The sequence below is a fragment of the Budorcas taxicolor genome, chromosome 10, assembly GCF_023091745.1.
Source record: "Budorcas taxicolor isolate Tak-1 chromosome 10, Takin1.1, whole genome shotgun sequence".
Classification (NCBI taxonomy): domain Eukaryota; kingdom Metazoa; phylum Chordata; class Mammalia; order Artiodactyla; family Bovidae; genus Budorcas; species Budorcas taxicolor.
Window position 1 is genome coordinate 21811444 of NC_068919.1, and position 15767 is coordinate 21827210.

At 44.8% G+C, this 15767-nt stretch overlaps 1 protein-coding gene across 1 annotated transcript; it reads left to right on the top strand.

Moving 5' to 3' along the window:
* The first annotated feature begins 2608 nt into the window (after nt 1-2608).
* PSMB5 (proteasome 20S subunit beta 5) lies at nt 2609-7985 on the top strand. The gene is made up of 3 exons (XM_052646483.1): nt 2609-2967; nt 3698-4004; nt 7473-7985. The coding sequence occupies exons 1-3, from the start codon at nt 2770-2772 to the stop codon at nt 7757-7759; spliced, it is 792 nt and encodes a 263-aa protein (XP_052502443.1). The 5' UTR covers nt 2609-2769; the 3' UTR covers nt 7760-7985.
* Nucleotides 7986-15767: the final 7782 nt, after the last annotated feature.

Consider the following 15767-nt stretch of genomic DNA (forward strand, 5'->3'; position numbering starts at 1 on the left):
TCCAAAGAAATCCCAGGGCTGATCTCCTTCAGAATGGACTGGTTGGATCTCCTTGCAGTCCAAGGGACTCTCAAGAGTCTTCTGCAACACCACAGTTCAAAAGCATCAATTCTTCAGCGCTCAGCCTTCTTCACAGTCCAACTCTCACATCCATACATGACTACTGGAAAAACCATAGCCTTGACTAGACGGACCTTAGGCGGCAAAGTAATGTCTCTGCTTTTGAATATGCTATCTAGGTTGGTCATAACTTTTGGCTTTGTTAGATCCTACATATAAGTAAGCTCATACATTATTTGTCTTTCTCTGCCTGACTTCTTTCACTTCGCTTAATGCCTTCAAGTTTCATCCATCTCATCACAAATGGCAGGATCTCATTCTTTTTTATGGCTGAATAATACTCTACCACATATATAACACTTTATGCATTCGTACATTGATGATGGATATTGTTTTCATGTACTGGTAACTGTGAATAATGTGAACGTTGGATTGCAGCTATCTCTATGAGACAGTGATTTCATTTCCTTTGGATACGTACCCAGACATGAGATTACTAGATCATATGGTAGGTCTATTTTTAATTTTTTTTTTGTGGGCGGGGACCTCCATACTATACTCCATGGTATGTATCAGTTTATATTTCCACCCATTGCAGCACTGATCATTTGTACCTCTCTTCTTTGAGGTCTCCCTGAATGGGACCTTGGAGCAGAGAACTAATACAAGGTAAAATGGGAACAGATTTTGGAAGGCTTTGAATGTCATACTGAGGAGCTGAACCTTACAGACCATTATTAAGCAGGCAAATGATAAGATCAAGATGATGTTTTAAGAAAATCAACCTGGTACTGTGTAGAATTAATTAGAAACATAGTTTGGGCCCAGAAAAATTGGGAGATTATTTCAGTAATTCAGGATTGAGACGATAAGAAGCCAAAGGCAGTATCAACTGCAATGAAGAAGAATGTGAGCAGCACTGTGGAGGGAGAATGAACAGGACTTGGCATATATTGGATGTGGAGGAAAGGAACAGGAGCTGTCAAATATGAGCCACGGCTTCAAGCCTCTGTGACTAGAACAATACTGTCATCCTTTCACGTGTTCATTTGAAAAACATGTATTAAGCATATAGCGGGCACAGAGAAATACCTGTCTTTACAGATTTTTTTTTCCCCTTGCCACACAGCTTGGCTTGTGGGACCTTAGCTCTCTGACCAGGGATCAAACCCAGGGCCCTGGCAGTGAAAGCACCAAGACCTAACCACTGGGCCGCCAGGGAATTCCAGAGAAATACCTGTCTTTAAACACTCACAGTCCAGTGGGAGATAAATGTATATTTATAACCAGGTTAAAATATAAAAGTGCCTTAAGAAAAGTACAGACACCATTAGCAGCAGAGGAAAAGAACCACTGAGAGAAGTCAGAAGGAGGATTAGTTGCATTGCAGGAGTGACTACAGAATATTATGTGCTCAATAAACAGAGGCACTCTGTACTTTCCACACCATCCAAGTGTGAGACCCACATAAAGATCTTCTGCTTCATTACATTCTTTATTCTGATGGTTGGGTTTGGAAAGAGTTGCCAAATTTCAGCATTAAAAATACAGCACATGCAGAGTCTGCTGGGAAGAGGAGGGGCTGAGTTGGGCATCAGAGGAGTGAGGGAATTAGATATTGATGGATGTTGCTGCTGGAATCCAACAAGGAAGACTAGACACTGACTTCATAGAAACGTAAAGCAGAAGGCAACATTTCATACATTTGCCCACTTCTTTGCTTGTTATAGTTCCCAAAAGGGTTGAAAAATGAAGGTGGGTGGAGAGAGGGAGAGACAATGAAATACAGCACGTTCTTGAATAAGGGCTTGTCTTAGCAAGATTAAGTCAGGAAACCTCTTGGTACATCTTTATGGACCCTCAACTCTCCTCCAGGCTCTGAAATGGTAAATTACTATTGACTCAGTTATTCAGGAGCTGAATTGCGAATCCAGTCTGTGAATTAACTGGGCCCTTTGCTTTTCCTTCTTTATTCTTCCATCTGCCTTTTGGGCAATTCATTACTTATTAGAATTTCCACCAGGGGGTGGGAGTAAAGACAATACTGAATCTTAAAAATTGGTTGCTGTTAGAGAACCTGGCTATTGTGGCAATTGATGCTATCAAAACACAAGAGGTATAGCACTCATGTTTGTTGCGCTTTCCAGCTCAAACTACCGTGGTTTTAGAAACTTCATAGGAAAATAGCCTCAGAGTAGATCATTATTTTACCCAGTATTACAGAGTGCCCTTAAACAAAATAGCAACTTCAGTCTCATTAACAGACTGCTGAAAAGGTATAGATGTTAATTGTTGCTTGGACACCGGGCGGGGCGGGGCCGATTTACTGCTACCGGTTTAGAACAGATTTTCATCCAGTCACGCCCGTCTCAAAGATGGCCGGCCCCACTTCCCTCCCTTAACCTGACGTTTGCGTTTGCTTCCTATGAATTTGAGGTTAATCTAATCCTGCGTTGGTTACGTGGCCAAAGTCAAGATGTCAGCCACACCCCTTTATCATTTAAGAGGAGTGAAGCCATTTATTTTTTTCCTCCTTGGTGAAAATAATTACTCGCATCTGGCTCCTGTGTTTGGAGGCGTGGTTGCCAGGACTTGAAATGGCTCCTCCCTGGGATAGATTTAATAGGGAGTGAAGCTGTGACGGCGAGGCGTTGCCCGGTCGCTCTTTGCTAGGCGTTCTGGCAAGCAGTTCCCTTGCCCTTACTAGACATGGCGCTGGCCAGCGTGTTGGAGAGGCCGCTACCGGTGAACCGGCGCGGGTTTTTTGGACTCGGGGGTCGTGCGGATCTGCTGGACCTGGGTCCAGGCAGTCCCAGCGATGGGCTGAGCCTGGCCGCGCCCAGCTGGGGTGTCCCAGAGGAGCCGAGAATTGAAATGCTTCATGGAACCACCACCCTGGCCTTCAAGGTGCAGACACAGCCGCCGCGCCGGGCTGAATCCTGCCCGCCTGCGCCCTTCCACGCTTCCCAGCGGGTCCAGAACCCGCCGTAGCCGCGGCCGCGAAGCCCAGGCGGAGGCCCGGGCCTCTCGCCCCGACCCCGGCAGTTTCGCTGTCTCATTGTCCCGAGAGGCCTCGGTTCTTATTCTGGCGGGAGCGGGCTGGCGGTGGGGCTGGGGAATAGTGAGGGTAAGTGGGAGAAGGATTTCGAGGCTGTTTGGATTGATTCCCAGGCGACCCCAGGCTGCTCCTGTCCGGGAAAGAGGCGGCCGCAACGACAGTGAACTCTGGCAGAGGGAAGGCTGTTGTGATCACCAAAGATTTTGGAAACAGTGGCCCGGATAGGTCAGGGTAACTGAAACGTTATGGCTTGAGGAGGAAAGTTGGTGGGAGGAAGCACTCTAATAGGAGCCAGACAATTAAGATTCCTGGCCTAGCTTTGTAATAACTGGCTCTGTGATCTTGGGTAAGTCATTCGATCTCATTGAGCCTGTTTCCTCAGCCAGCAAGTGAAAGTAATCTCACCTGAAGCTATTGATGAGACGCTCCAGTGACATATAAGTGGGAAAATACGTTGTGAAGTATAAAACAGCAGCGACAGAGATGTTCTGGGGTTGTATCGATGCACAAAGAAATGTCAGGGTGATGTTTCTGTGGTCTGATGTGGCCCCTGGCTTGTGTTTTCTCTAATCCTAACAGTTTCGCCACGGAGTCATTGTTGCAGCAGATTCTCGGGCCACAGCCGGTGCCTACATCGCCTCCCAGACAGTAAAGAAGGTGATAGAGATCAACCCCTACCTGCTGGGCACCATGGCTGGGGGTGCAGCGGATTGCAGCTTCTGGGAGCGGCTGTTGGCTCGGCAATGTCGAATCTATGAGCTTCGAAACAAGGAGCGCATCTCCGTTGCAGCTGCTTCCAAGCTGCTTGCCAACATGGTGTATCAGTATAAAGGCATGGGGCTGTCCATGGGCACCATGATCTGTGGCTGGGATAAGAGAGGCCCTGGTAAGTTAAGCTGCAACCATGTGATTCTTGGGCTGCCATTACAGAGAGGTTGCATGAACAGATGAATGAAAGAGCATATGTCAGTGCTAAGGGTGTGTTGACTAACTCTCAGTCCTTCCTTCTCTTTGTTCAAGGAAGAGATGTAGTGTAGGAAAGGGCACAGAGGTAGATTAGCTGTGTCATTGATTATCCATGTGACTTAGGGCAGGTTGTTTATTTTCTCAGCCTGTTTCATCATCATATATAGGTTCCATGAGGCAATACATGTCAAATATGCAGTGTCTGGCACGTAAACTGTTTTTCCTTCTAGTCTCTCCTGTAAAATGATAAGACGTGCAAAGAGTTGTATTTAAGAATTGGGTAATAGACATAAAAACTCTAATCAGTGCAATTTGATAGAAGTAATGTGAGCTAGATATAAAGAAAATAAATTAAAAAATTAAATGTGAGCTACACATGTAAGATGTAATTTTACTTTTTTCTAATAGATATATTTTTAAAATGAAAAGAAATGGGTGAAATTAATTTTAACAATTGTTTTAATCCATAATAACTAAAATATTTAGGGGCGTGTCATCCTTATTTCAAGGGCTCAACAGCCACATATGGCTGGTGGCTACCATATTGGACAACAAAACCAAGTAACTACTCAAAAGTTAGTCATTTCTCTTCCTTTTTTTCCTGTAGAGAGTCTTTGGCCTAGAAGGGGCCCTTTAGGCCCATCTCTTTTCCTTGCTTGATATAATCACCTTGGTCCCGTTGTCTCCGAAAAGAATTCCTTAACCTACTTTTCTTCCTAGTATATAAAATCCTTGCCAGGAAATTCAGACTTGTATCTGTTAGCAGTTCCTCTTCAGCCAATTTTGAATGTCTCTTTAGTCAAGCTGGTATACAGCTAGTCACATTCTGTGTAATTTTCCCCTTTGGTGCTTGAAAATAGGTAATCTTTCCTCCTGTTGTTTTTGCTTCATTCATTTACCTGCTTGCTTTTTTTTTTCTAACCTTGTGGCTTGTGGGATCTTAGTTTCCTGACCAGGGATTGAACCTGTGCCCTCTGCAGTGAAAGTGTGGAGGCCTAACTATTGGGCTGCCAGGGAATTCCCTCATTTACCTTTCTAAATGCCTAAGTTTTTCTCTATTGATCAACTGTAGAATACCCACCACTTTTTCATTTGCTTTGGAGAATATTAGTTCACCCCTCAATAGAGGATGGATGAGGAGAGACTTAAAAGTGCCTGTGAGAGAGGAGCTCAGTTTGTTACTTTGGAAATTGAGACATTTCTCTTTGAAACGTGTGAAAGAACAGTTCCATACCTCTTGTGCGGTCTAGGGAGACATTTTGGAAATGTTGTTTTGAACCGTTAGCTATTGGATTGGTCCCAGGTGATGGAAAACAGTGTAAAAGAGTACAAAAGCTGGCCAGCAAGGAAAACCCGGGAAGCCAGAGCTTAACCTAAATTGTACTGTCTCAGAGACGCCTTCCTGACGAGTTGTCCCATTCAGGATGAGTCAGCCGCTGGCCTCAAGCAGACTCAGAAAGGATCCCAGATTACTTCATGCGAGGCTGAATGAGATGAATACCGCTTTAAAGAGAACCAGTAAAATGCTGAAAGAATTTAAGGAGGTAGGAAGAATTGCTTCTGATGGGAGAAGCTGGGGAGGGCTTCTTAGGTAGGTCTCATTTTCCTGGATGTGAAGAAATGAACAAAAGAGAAGGAAGAAGCATGAGGTCTTGCGGGGAGTAACTGGAAGTCTAGTGTAATTGGAGCTGAAGATGTGTGAAGCAGAGTAGTGAGCCAGAGATCCAGAAAGGGAAATTGGAACTAGATGGTGCACCGGCTTGGCAAGGTAGTGGCAGTGGGCCTGCGGAGGGGCTCCATGTTACAACCATCGGAACCTGGAAGCTGATAAGGGCCGTACTTTTCAACCTGGCTTGTATCGTGATCACATGAAGAACTTAAGAATCTAGCTCTGTGCTTGTCCCCCACCCAGACCAATTTAAAAAGAATACCTGGGTTAAGTCCTTGGCATCTTTTAAAAAATACCTGGAGTTCCCTGGCGGTCCAGTGGTTAGGACTTGGCACTTTCACTGCCAGGGGCCCAGGTTCAGTCCCTGGTTGGAGAACTAAGGTCCTGGGAGCTGCATGCCCTGGCCGAAAAAAAAAAAGACTTCCTTAGACGATGCTGATGCATAGTTATTGTTGAGACCCACTGAAATAGGAAAAATATTAGTGATGCATTGACAGAATTTGAGAGTACAGAAGGAAGTGGATTGGTGGGGCAGAAGAGGGATGAGTTCGGTCCATAAGGGAGAAACGCTGGAAGTATTTGAGGACAGGAAATTTAAATATGAATTTGGTGACAAAGGCATCCAGCTGGAGAGGTCCAGGGGGCAGATCAAAGTGATAAAAATTTTATCAAGTCTGTGTCTAACTTTTTGTTACACCAGAGGTTGGCTAACTTTTTCATAAAGGATCAAATGTAAGTAAATATTCTAGGTTTGCAGGCTCTGTAATCTTTGTCTCAACTACATAGCTTGGTTTTAGCATAAAAGCAGTCCTAGACACTATATACACAAATGGTTGTGGGTGTGTTCCAAAAAAAAACTATAAAAATAGGCAGTTGGGGGAATTCCCTCATGGTCCAGTGGTTAGGATTGTGCACTTTCACTGCCGAGAGGGCCTGGGTTTGGGGAGCTAAGATCTCACAAGCTGCACGATGTGGCCAGAAAAAAGAAAATAAATTTTTTTTAATTAAAAAAAAAAAAGGCGGTTGGCCTGGCCAACTGTTTAGTCTATACCAGCACTGTCCAATAGAAATATAATGTGAGCCATACATGTAATCTTAAATGTTGTAGCCATGTTTTTTAAATTGAAAAGGAAAAGTAATTTTAATAATATATTTCATTTAACCTGGTATATCCAAAAGACTATCACTCCAGCATGTGGTAGGTCCTAGCTTCATTTCAAGTGTTGAATCACATGTGGCTAGTGGCTACCATGTTGGACAGTGTAGGTTCTTTACAATATGACTTAGAATTCTAGGCTTTATTCTCTTACTGTGTGATAGAAGAGATAGCATACTTGTCCAGATAATATTCCCAGATAGTCTGAACTCTGGAGGGTTAGGATCGTCTCAAACATTATCTCCCACAGTGCCTGAAGTTCTGTGCTTGAAACCGAAGTCATTTGAATTATACTAGTTTTTTGGTTGTACAGAGAAGACAGACAAGGCAGTAACTGTAATGTGAGGTGAGGTGGAGTGGAATGTGTAGAATCCTGAAGTCTTCACATTTAATTTTATTTCTTCACTTTATTTTTTTAGTAATTTTATAGAAGTGCTGTTTTCTTGAATTTCTGTTGGTCTCCCTGGGTCTCAAGAGGAAAGGAGAACTGTTGCCTTTAAAGATGAATTAGATGTCCGAAGAGGTGCTCATTGTCTTCTTACTAACCTCATCTCTCTTTCCAGGCCTCTACTACGTGGACAGTGAAGGAAACCGGATCTCGGGGGCCACCTTCTCTGTAGGCTCTGGCTCTGTATATGCTTATGGGGTCATGGATCGGGGTTACTCCTATGACCTGGAGGTGGAGGAGGCCTATGATCTGGCCCGTCGAGCCATCTACCAAGCCACCTACAGAGATGCCTACTCAGGAGGTTCCGTCAGCCTCTACCATGTCAGGGAGGATGGCTGGATCCGGGTCTCCAGTGACAATGTCGCCGACCTACATGACAAGTATAGTGAATCTACCCACTGAAGGAGGACGGATGTGGCTGCTTGCATTTCTTGGGGTGACTGTTGTTGGTAATATGGGTACAGTTCCCCATCCTCTAGCGGAGGGGTCCCCAATTGTATCAATCACTTTTTTTTTTTTTAATCTCTGGTGCATTGACCTCCATGTGTTACCAGCTGTTAATGAGCTACTGCAGAGGTAATTATTGGTTTTACTTTGTTGAATGTTAACATGACACTACTCGACCTCAGCCTGTGTTGCGTCTTTTCTCCACACTGTCCCTCCTCCAAGCACTTTACAGTCAGATGGGCTGGGACAGTGGGAGGGAAGGGACTGTAATTACAGGAAACAGCAGTGTGAAGACATTGTCTAGTGAATACATTAACATCCCCACTCATGAAGCTAATAACAAAGGAGAAGGAGAGAGAGGCAGGGAGGAGGGAGAGACTTCTTGATTCCGTTTGCAAAGAGATGAAAAGTTGATGAGGTGGAAAGATGCACAGGGCTGTACCAGGCAGAGCTGCCGAGAAAAAAGCTCTCCCCTTGTGCTGGGGGAGGGGAGGCTGATGCCACATGCAGAGCAGAGAGGTGAGGAGGGTAAGCCAGTTGGGAAAGGAAGGCTTTGACCCTGGGAACAGAGAGGACAGAGAGCTGTATGTGAAAGCATAGTGACCACCAGCCTGGTGGTGCCTGTCCTGGCCCTGCGGTGTGTGTTTGTGGGAGACAGGGAAATGATCGTGGACCTCTAGCCTCCTGGGCAGGAAACAGCACAAAATCGTTCCTGGAGCCTGTGGGTGTGGAAGAGTCCCTGCTGAGAGCAGAGAGATGGCTGATTTGTCACCCCTAGCACTGAGGGGCTTCCCAGGCTGTGGTGGCAGCAGATGGCAAGGCCTTCTGTTAAGGAGAAGACAGGAGAGATGTAGGAGGTTGATGGGAGAAACCGTTAAGAGAATGAGGAGGGTGTCAACGCTGCTTTATATGAGTCGGCCAAAAGCAAGAAAATGGTTGGTGAGGGTGACAGTGGAGTGTCCTCTTTTGAGGCCAGGGGGCTGGGAGGGGTCACTCAGAGATAAGCGAGCTATAAAGCCTGTTCTTCCCTACTGCAGCCACCTTCCCTTCTTGCACCTTCCCTTCCGCTCAGCCTCACGCGATCTCTGGAGTCTCCATATTGATTGATGAGGGCTGTCTGCCAGGAACTGATCGAGGCTTGTTAATTGCATTTGTCAAATGCAGGGAAATTGGGAATTAGTGAGACCAGAGAAGGGAGTTTGGAAAACAAATGGCTCTCGTGCCTGAGGAGATTCATTTTGCTGAAAAGTGCCTCCGGAGACCCTGGAGCCAGGAGCTGCCAGTGTGGAGCAGGACCTGCTCTACAGCCAGAGCAGGCAGGAGCCACGCCACAGCTCCCTCTGCCTCAGTCCAGAGGCCCAGACACAGCTGTCTTCCTCTCACTTAGGACAGCGCTTTGCAGGCCTTTTACAAAATTAGAACTCTTTTTAAAATGAACTTAGGAGAAAATCCCAGCCCCTGAACAAAATCAAGTCAGATTGAAGTAGAGTTGAAGGGTCCAGTGCCTCAACCATTGAGCTTTCCCCTCCAGCCACTTCTCACACCCTGCTCTCCCCATGCACACATACTCCCTGGTACTTCTTGGTACCCTAGTGAAAGTGAAATTCGCTCAGTCGTGTCTGAGTCCGCAGCTCCATGGATTGTCCATGGAATTCTCCAGGCCAGAATACTGGAGTGGGTAGCCTTTCCCTTCTCCAGGGGATCTTCCCAACCTAGGGATCGAACCCAGGTCTCCCTCATTTCGGGCAGATTCTTCACCAGCTGAGCCACAAGGGAAGCCCCTTGGTAACCTAAGGAGCATAATTTGAAAATAACTGCCCTGGGAAGTAACCTGGAAGGTGAAAAGAGTTGAAGATTGGAAATCCACCCTGACCTCAGAGAGCAATAAGACTCCCTGGGCTCTTAGCCCATGAAAGAAAATTGAGTCTGGAGAGAAGAGAGTCTTGAAGTAGGGCTGCCCTTGTCCTGTTGCTATCCCACACCTACCTTGCAGTGGTCTCTGTTCAATTTAACACATATTCTGCACTGGCAGAGTCCTTCTGTTGAGGCAAGAAACATGTCCTAGAGTCCTGTATTCTAGCATATCCTTGTTTCTCTGCCTTCCTGGATTTTGGATAAAAGACTGGCTTAATGGAAGAGATAATTTTTGGTAGGTTTTCTGGAAAGACCAGAGGTAGAGGAAAGCTGCAAGTCTCTAGACCCAGTGACACCCATTCTGTGATGGCCGTTTCTTGCTGCTATGACTGGTAGGGAGCTGGCTTTGCAGTAGTCTGAGTCTCTGCTTGCATGGGGATGATGGATGCTGCACAGCATCGGAGAGATGCTGTTGAGTGGAGTGTACCAGTTCAGGGACTCCCATCAGATTCATTTCCCAGTGCAGTCCTCTTGACAAAGGATGATGGAAAAGAAATTGCCTTAAATAGGGGGAAGATTAATTTCTCTCGGCAGTTCCCAGGCGTCCAAGGGCCAGGGCTTTTTAAGTGATGTCTGACAATTTCTCCTCCTTCCACAGATAGCTCAGTAACACCAAAATCTGACTCCTCAGGGTAGGTGATGGGACTAATCTGATTAAATAGGGAGCAAAACACTCTTAGAGGCCCCACGCTTTCTCTTGCTGGCAGGGAATGCTGTGGGGTTGAAGACAAATGTGGCTTATAGCATCACCATACCAGGCAAGGGATGGCTGCAGGGAGCAGCAGTGCCCTGTGGGGCACATTCTACTCGGTGCCCTGAGTAGAAGGTTCAAGAGGGATGGTAAGAAGGTAAGCGAGGACATGGCAGGGAGGGAGGAAGGGCGTAGTTAAAGCAAATCATGGACTGAAGCATAATAGTTACTGAGTGTTCCCTCTTTAGGCAAAACCAGAAGGTCAGTGTCTCTTGATATCCTCCTCAGCTAGCAAATGAGAAAACTGTCAAAGTCATTTGGGGAGTGGAAAGTTACATCCTTTGAGGGGAAATAAAACAACTGATTTATTCTGGTCCATGAGTTCTACACGGTGTGTCAGGGGAGAGAAGCACGAGGCGGGATGGAAGGGTCAGGTGAGAAAAGGGAGGGACTCTGGGGGAGCAATTCCCCCCAGAAGGAGGATGGTGGGGTCAGTGGCAGTTTACATGCATATATCTAATTTGTTGAGTACAGTTAGGTATTTCATTCTTGTTGGTTTTAATTGTTTTGTTAAGAGCCCCTCCCACCAGGGTTCTAACAGATTAGATGCTTGGAAACTGACCAGTAGCAGTGACAAGACAGGATTAAGAACTTTATGATTTAAAACATATGTATATTGCAACTAAGCATCTCTGCTATTTTGGGGATTTTGTTTTGTTTTTTAAATTCTAATTTCCCTTTAGGAAGTCAGATCATATTGGGAAACCTTTAATTATAGCAGGCAAGATGAGAGAGCAAACCATCAGAACTGCCCTGATCAGCAGCTGCTGGCACCTCCTGCCTGACCCAGGCCACCCCCAACCCCTCAGCAGCCAACTGTCCACATCTCTGCAGCACACCCCAGGCCTGGCCTCAGAGCCAAGTTCTGGCTTCTCAGGGCTATGCCCCACTGAAGCATTTCAATAAAAACCATTTCTAAAATGTCCCATTCGCAGTTGTTAATGGGTCAGGCAGAAGAAATTCTACCCACGTCAGCTTCTTGGGTTTATTTAAACCAACTCGTTTCTCCCTGAAGCTCTGCCTCTGAGTTAGGCGCCAAGCCTGACTTGGTGCTTAACCCTTTATAATCCAGACTTAGCTGTCATCAACCATGAAGATCCAAACCAGTTTATTTAAGAGGAAATAAGGCACTGTTGGTTCAGCCCCTTCTGATGCCTCCCCTCCTCCCCCCTACTCCATTCCTCTCAGGCTGCCCTTCTTTCTGTTCTTCCTTTGCTTGATTTCATGTTTTCTCTCTGCTCCCACTGTATAAAAATTCCCTTCTTCACAGAATCTAAATAAAAACGAATCCATCAATAAACCAAGTGCTGCTGATGGACTTTAATATAGCAAGAAAAGGTTATCGCTAGCTTCAGGGTACCCAAAAAGCTGGTATTACAGAGGGAAGCACAGATGGAATGTGAGAGAGGGAGCTAGAAAAAAACTAGACAAATGAGAGAAACAGAAAAGCGACTCCTGGACAGCAAGAGGGAGATGGAGCAAAGAGGAGAGGGAGACAGGGATGGGGCAGAGAAGACGGATGGAGACATTGACGGGCAGAGCCGAACTGTGAATGGGGGGGTCAGGGAGTGGGAAGGGAGCCTCAGAAGGACAGTGATAAAGAGAGTGGGCAGAGAAACGGGGAAGAAGCAAGCGGCAAGAAGCTAATGCACAGTGAAACATGTGCCCCTGGAGACAGATAATTTCTCCAGCCATACATGATGAACGTGCGCCTCTGTGCGCTGCCCCTGTACTGTCACAGCCGCTTACATTCTGCAAGAATCTCTGTGTCTACACTGCTTGTACAAGGTTGGCAAGAAGGTTGGCGCTCTCTCAGAACCACCTCCTCAAGCCAGCCAGGTAGATGGGAAAGGAGAAACCTCTCTCATGAGAAGCAGCAGCATAAATGAGGCAGGGTCACAGATTCAGTACCTTTTTTGCCCCAGTACCTTTTTAACATTTTATTTTTAGGCTCACAAAGAGGTCCTCTCTCCCCTCACCTTCCTACTCCCTGGCCACTCACCTCACAACGTCCATGCCCACAGGTCAGGACAAAGGCTATTCAAATGGCAAGGAGGAAGAAACACAAGCTCCCAGGAAGACAGGAATAGCAGGCACTTCCAGTAAGAAGGAAATAAGCAGGTCCACATGGGAATTTGTGCAGCCCACAAGGGAACAAAATCAAAGGGGTATTTTTATACCTACTGCAGTTGTTTTCCCAGCCCAGCCTCAGCCACCGCTCTCCCAGGGACATCAGATGTGCTTAGCCTTCCCATGCATAGAGTTCCACAGAACACATCGACCCTTTATTCACAGCAGCTCTTTTGGAGTGGTGATGTGTATTGTTGTCTGATTAGAGGGAATCCACTGAGCACCAGGGTTCTGTGGGACAGCTCATAATCACCTTGTTTCCCTTGAGTCTTGAGGCTGCCCTCTCAGCTTCATCTTCAGAAAAGCAAGCAGTGGAGAATTTAAAACCAGAACAACAGGTTAAACACAGTCCCACGCCTCTAAGTAGTACCTCCCAAAGAGGGAAAAGTCACAGAAAGGTGGATCAGCCTTCAGTCAGTAGAACCCAACTGCGATCCTCAGCTACCTCGGTTACATCCAAGAGCATCTCTGTAAGGTCTCATATCGTTTTATGGTATCTGTCTTCCTTTTCAGTTAAGCGTTTACTCTACTATACACTTTGTTTATTCCTCTATGGCTGGCGTGGTGCAGGCTACTTAGTAGAGATAATATAACGTATTTTCAATGAATAAATGCATAAATGAAGGATTTCACTACAGTATCCTAATGTCAGTGATTCTTACCCCTTCTCAGCACTATGATTCCCTATGTTATTATTGTTCCTCTGAAACATACTATGAAATGGCATTAATTTTTAAAGGAATACAACTTAAAATTACTTGCTTTATGAATCTTTAAAAGATGTTATGCCACCCCCTGCTTGTAAATGACCACAACTGGGGCCATCAGTTCAGTTCAGTTGCTCAGTTGTGTCCAACTCTTTGTGACCCCATGGACTGCAGCATGCCAGGCTTCCCTGTCCTTCACCATCTCCTGGAGCTTGCTCAAACTCATGTCCATTGAGTCAGTGACACCATCCAACCATCTCTTGGATACTATAGAAAGAAGTTTTAAGAAGCATTCTGGCCGATTCCCACCTTGCCTGGCTCCTGCAGTCCTGCTATCTTTCTCTTCAAACTGCAGGATTAGTTGCACACAGAATACGATCAGCCCCTGAAGAACTGAGCTGTGGGTATAGCTCTGTACATTATCTCCCTTAGTGTATTTTGTTTTATTCTGTTTTTCTCTTCAATCCGTGGACAGAGGCTTAGCCAATATCCAAGCCTGGTTCCTGGGTATCAGGCACCTGAGTGACTTGCTCTTTATAAGGAGAAGACTCCTGGTGAAAGAGAGGAAGTTGTGTCACCAAGCCCCATGCCCAAAAATGGAGACAAGTCACCTTTCTTTGGGTTTTGGTTTCCTTCAAAATCTAGCATTGTGCCACTTGTTTTTCTTCCACTGCTTAAACAGAATTCTTTGACATCCTAGGTGGTGTTTATTAACTTGTGCTTTGGAATCTTCTGAAGCGTTATAATGGAGTCCTAAAATAAATCATAGAACCCCAGAGTCCTTGAGACTGTAACCTTGTTTTGAGAAAGGGTTGAATCTAAATGTTGTTGTTCAGTCACTAAGTTGTGTCCAGCTCTTGTAACCCCATGGACTGCTGCACGCCAGGCTTCCCTGTCCATCACCAACTCCCGGAGCTTGCTTAAACTCATGTCCATTGAGTCAGTGATGTCATCCAACCACCTCATCCTCTGTCATCCCCTTCTCCTTATGCCCTCAATCTTTCCCAGCATCAGGGTCTTTTCCAGTGAGTCAGCTCTTCGCATTAGGTGGCCAAAGTACTGGAGCTTCAGCTTCAGCATCAGTCCTTCCAATGAATATTCAGGGTTGATTTCCTTTAAGATAGACTGGTTTGATCTCCTTGCTAAAGCAAAAAAAAAAAAAAAAATTATCTATTAAAAAAAATTTTGAAATGCTTGAAAACTTCAGAAAAGTTGAAAGAATATTACAGTGAATACCCACTTATCCTTCACATATGTTCACTAATGTTATTTTGCCATATTTGCTTTATATGTATACATCCATTTACTTATTTTTTCCATTTATTTATTTACTGAATCATTTAAAAGTACAGAGATCATGTTACAGAGATTATGATATTTTACCCCTAAATATGTCTCCTAAGAGCTAAGATATTCCCTTACAAAACTACAATACTGTTATCACACTAAGAAATTTAGATGATCATATTATCTAATATCCTGTCTGTATTCAAATTCACCAACTGCCCCAGTAATGTCCATTATACCTTTTTTTTTCCTGATCCAGAATTTAATCAAGGCTCACACATCACATTTAATTGTCATGTCTTTTCAGTTGCCTTTAATTTGGAATAGGTCATCATATTTGTGTGTGTCTCTTATGACATTTATACTTTGAAGAGCACAGACCATCATATGTCTTGTGCAATCTGGATTTGTCTGAGTCTTTCCTCATGATTCGATTCAGGTCAAACATTTTTAGCAAGAATATTGCCTAGGTGATATTGTATACTTCCCACTGCGCTGCTGCTGAAGGGACATGATGTCAGTTTGTTACTTTACTGATGATGCTGAAGTGAGCCTGCTAGGTTTCTTCTTTATAAAGGTACATTTGCCCTTTGTAATTAACTCTCTGAGTAAATGAATAGCAAGTAGAATGATTATTTGAAATCATGGGAATATCCTATTCTCCCACAGTCTTGAACCCACTGGTTTTAGCATCCACTGATGATCCTTCCTGAATCACTTTTTGCATTGGCAGCTGCAAATGTTGGTTTTTCACATTCTGTCCTTTCTTCTGTCTATATTAGCTGACATTGATCTTTCTTTTCCTCTTCTTCCTTTTACTTTGCTTTTATCAATCTTTAATTTGTTATGTTATTGAATTTTAATTTTTTGGTATTTTTTCTTTTTTTGTTTTTACATAGCCTATGTGAAGAACTGACTCATTAGAAAAGACCCTGATGCTGGGAAAGATTGAAGGCAGAAGAAGGGGACAACAGGGGATAAGATGGTTGGATAGCATCACCAACTCAATGGACATGAGTCTGAACAAGCTCCAGGAGATGGTGAAGGACAGGAAAGCCTGGCGTGCTGCAGTCCACGGGGTCGCAAAGAGCAGGACATGACTGAGTGGCTGAACTCACTGAAAGGAAGACATCCCAGCTGTTTATACTGTTTATTTTGCATTTAACAATTAACC

What these genes read in the sequence shown, in the direction of transcription:
- PSMB5 (XM_052646483.1), top strand. Translation starts at nt 2,770, where the DNA reads ATGGCGCTGGCCAGCGTGTTGGAGAGGCCGCTACCGGTGAACCGGCGC. An exon ending in CCACCACCCTGGCCTTCAAG is followed by an intron (nt 2,968 to 3,697) that starts GTGCAGACACAG and finishes TAATCCTAACAG; the next exon opens with TTTCGCCACGGAGTCATTGT. An exon ending in CTGGGATAAGAGAGGCCCTG is followed by an intron (nt 4,005 to 7,472) that starts GTAAGTTAAGCT and finishes CTCTCTTTCCAG; the next exon opens with GCCTCTACTACGTGGACAGT.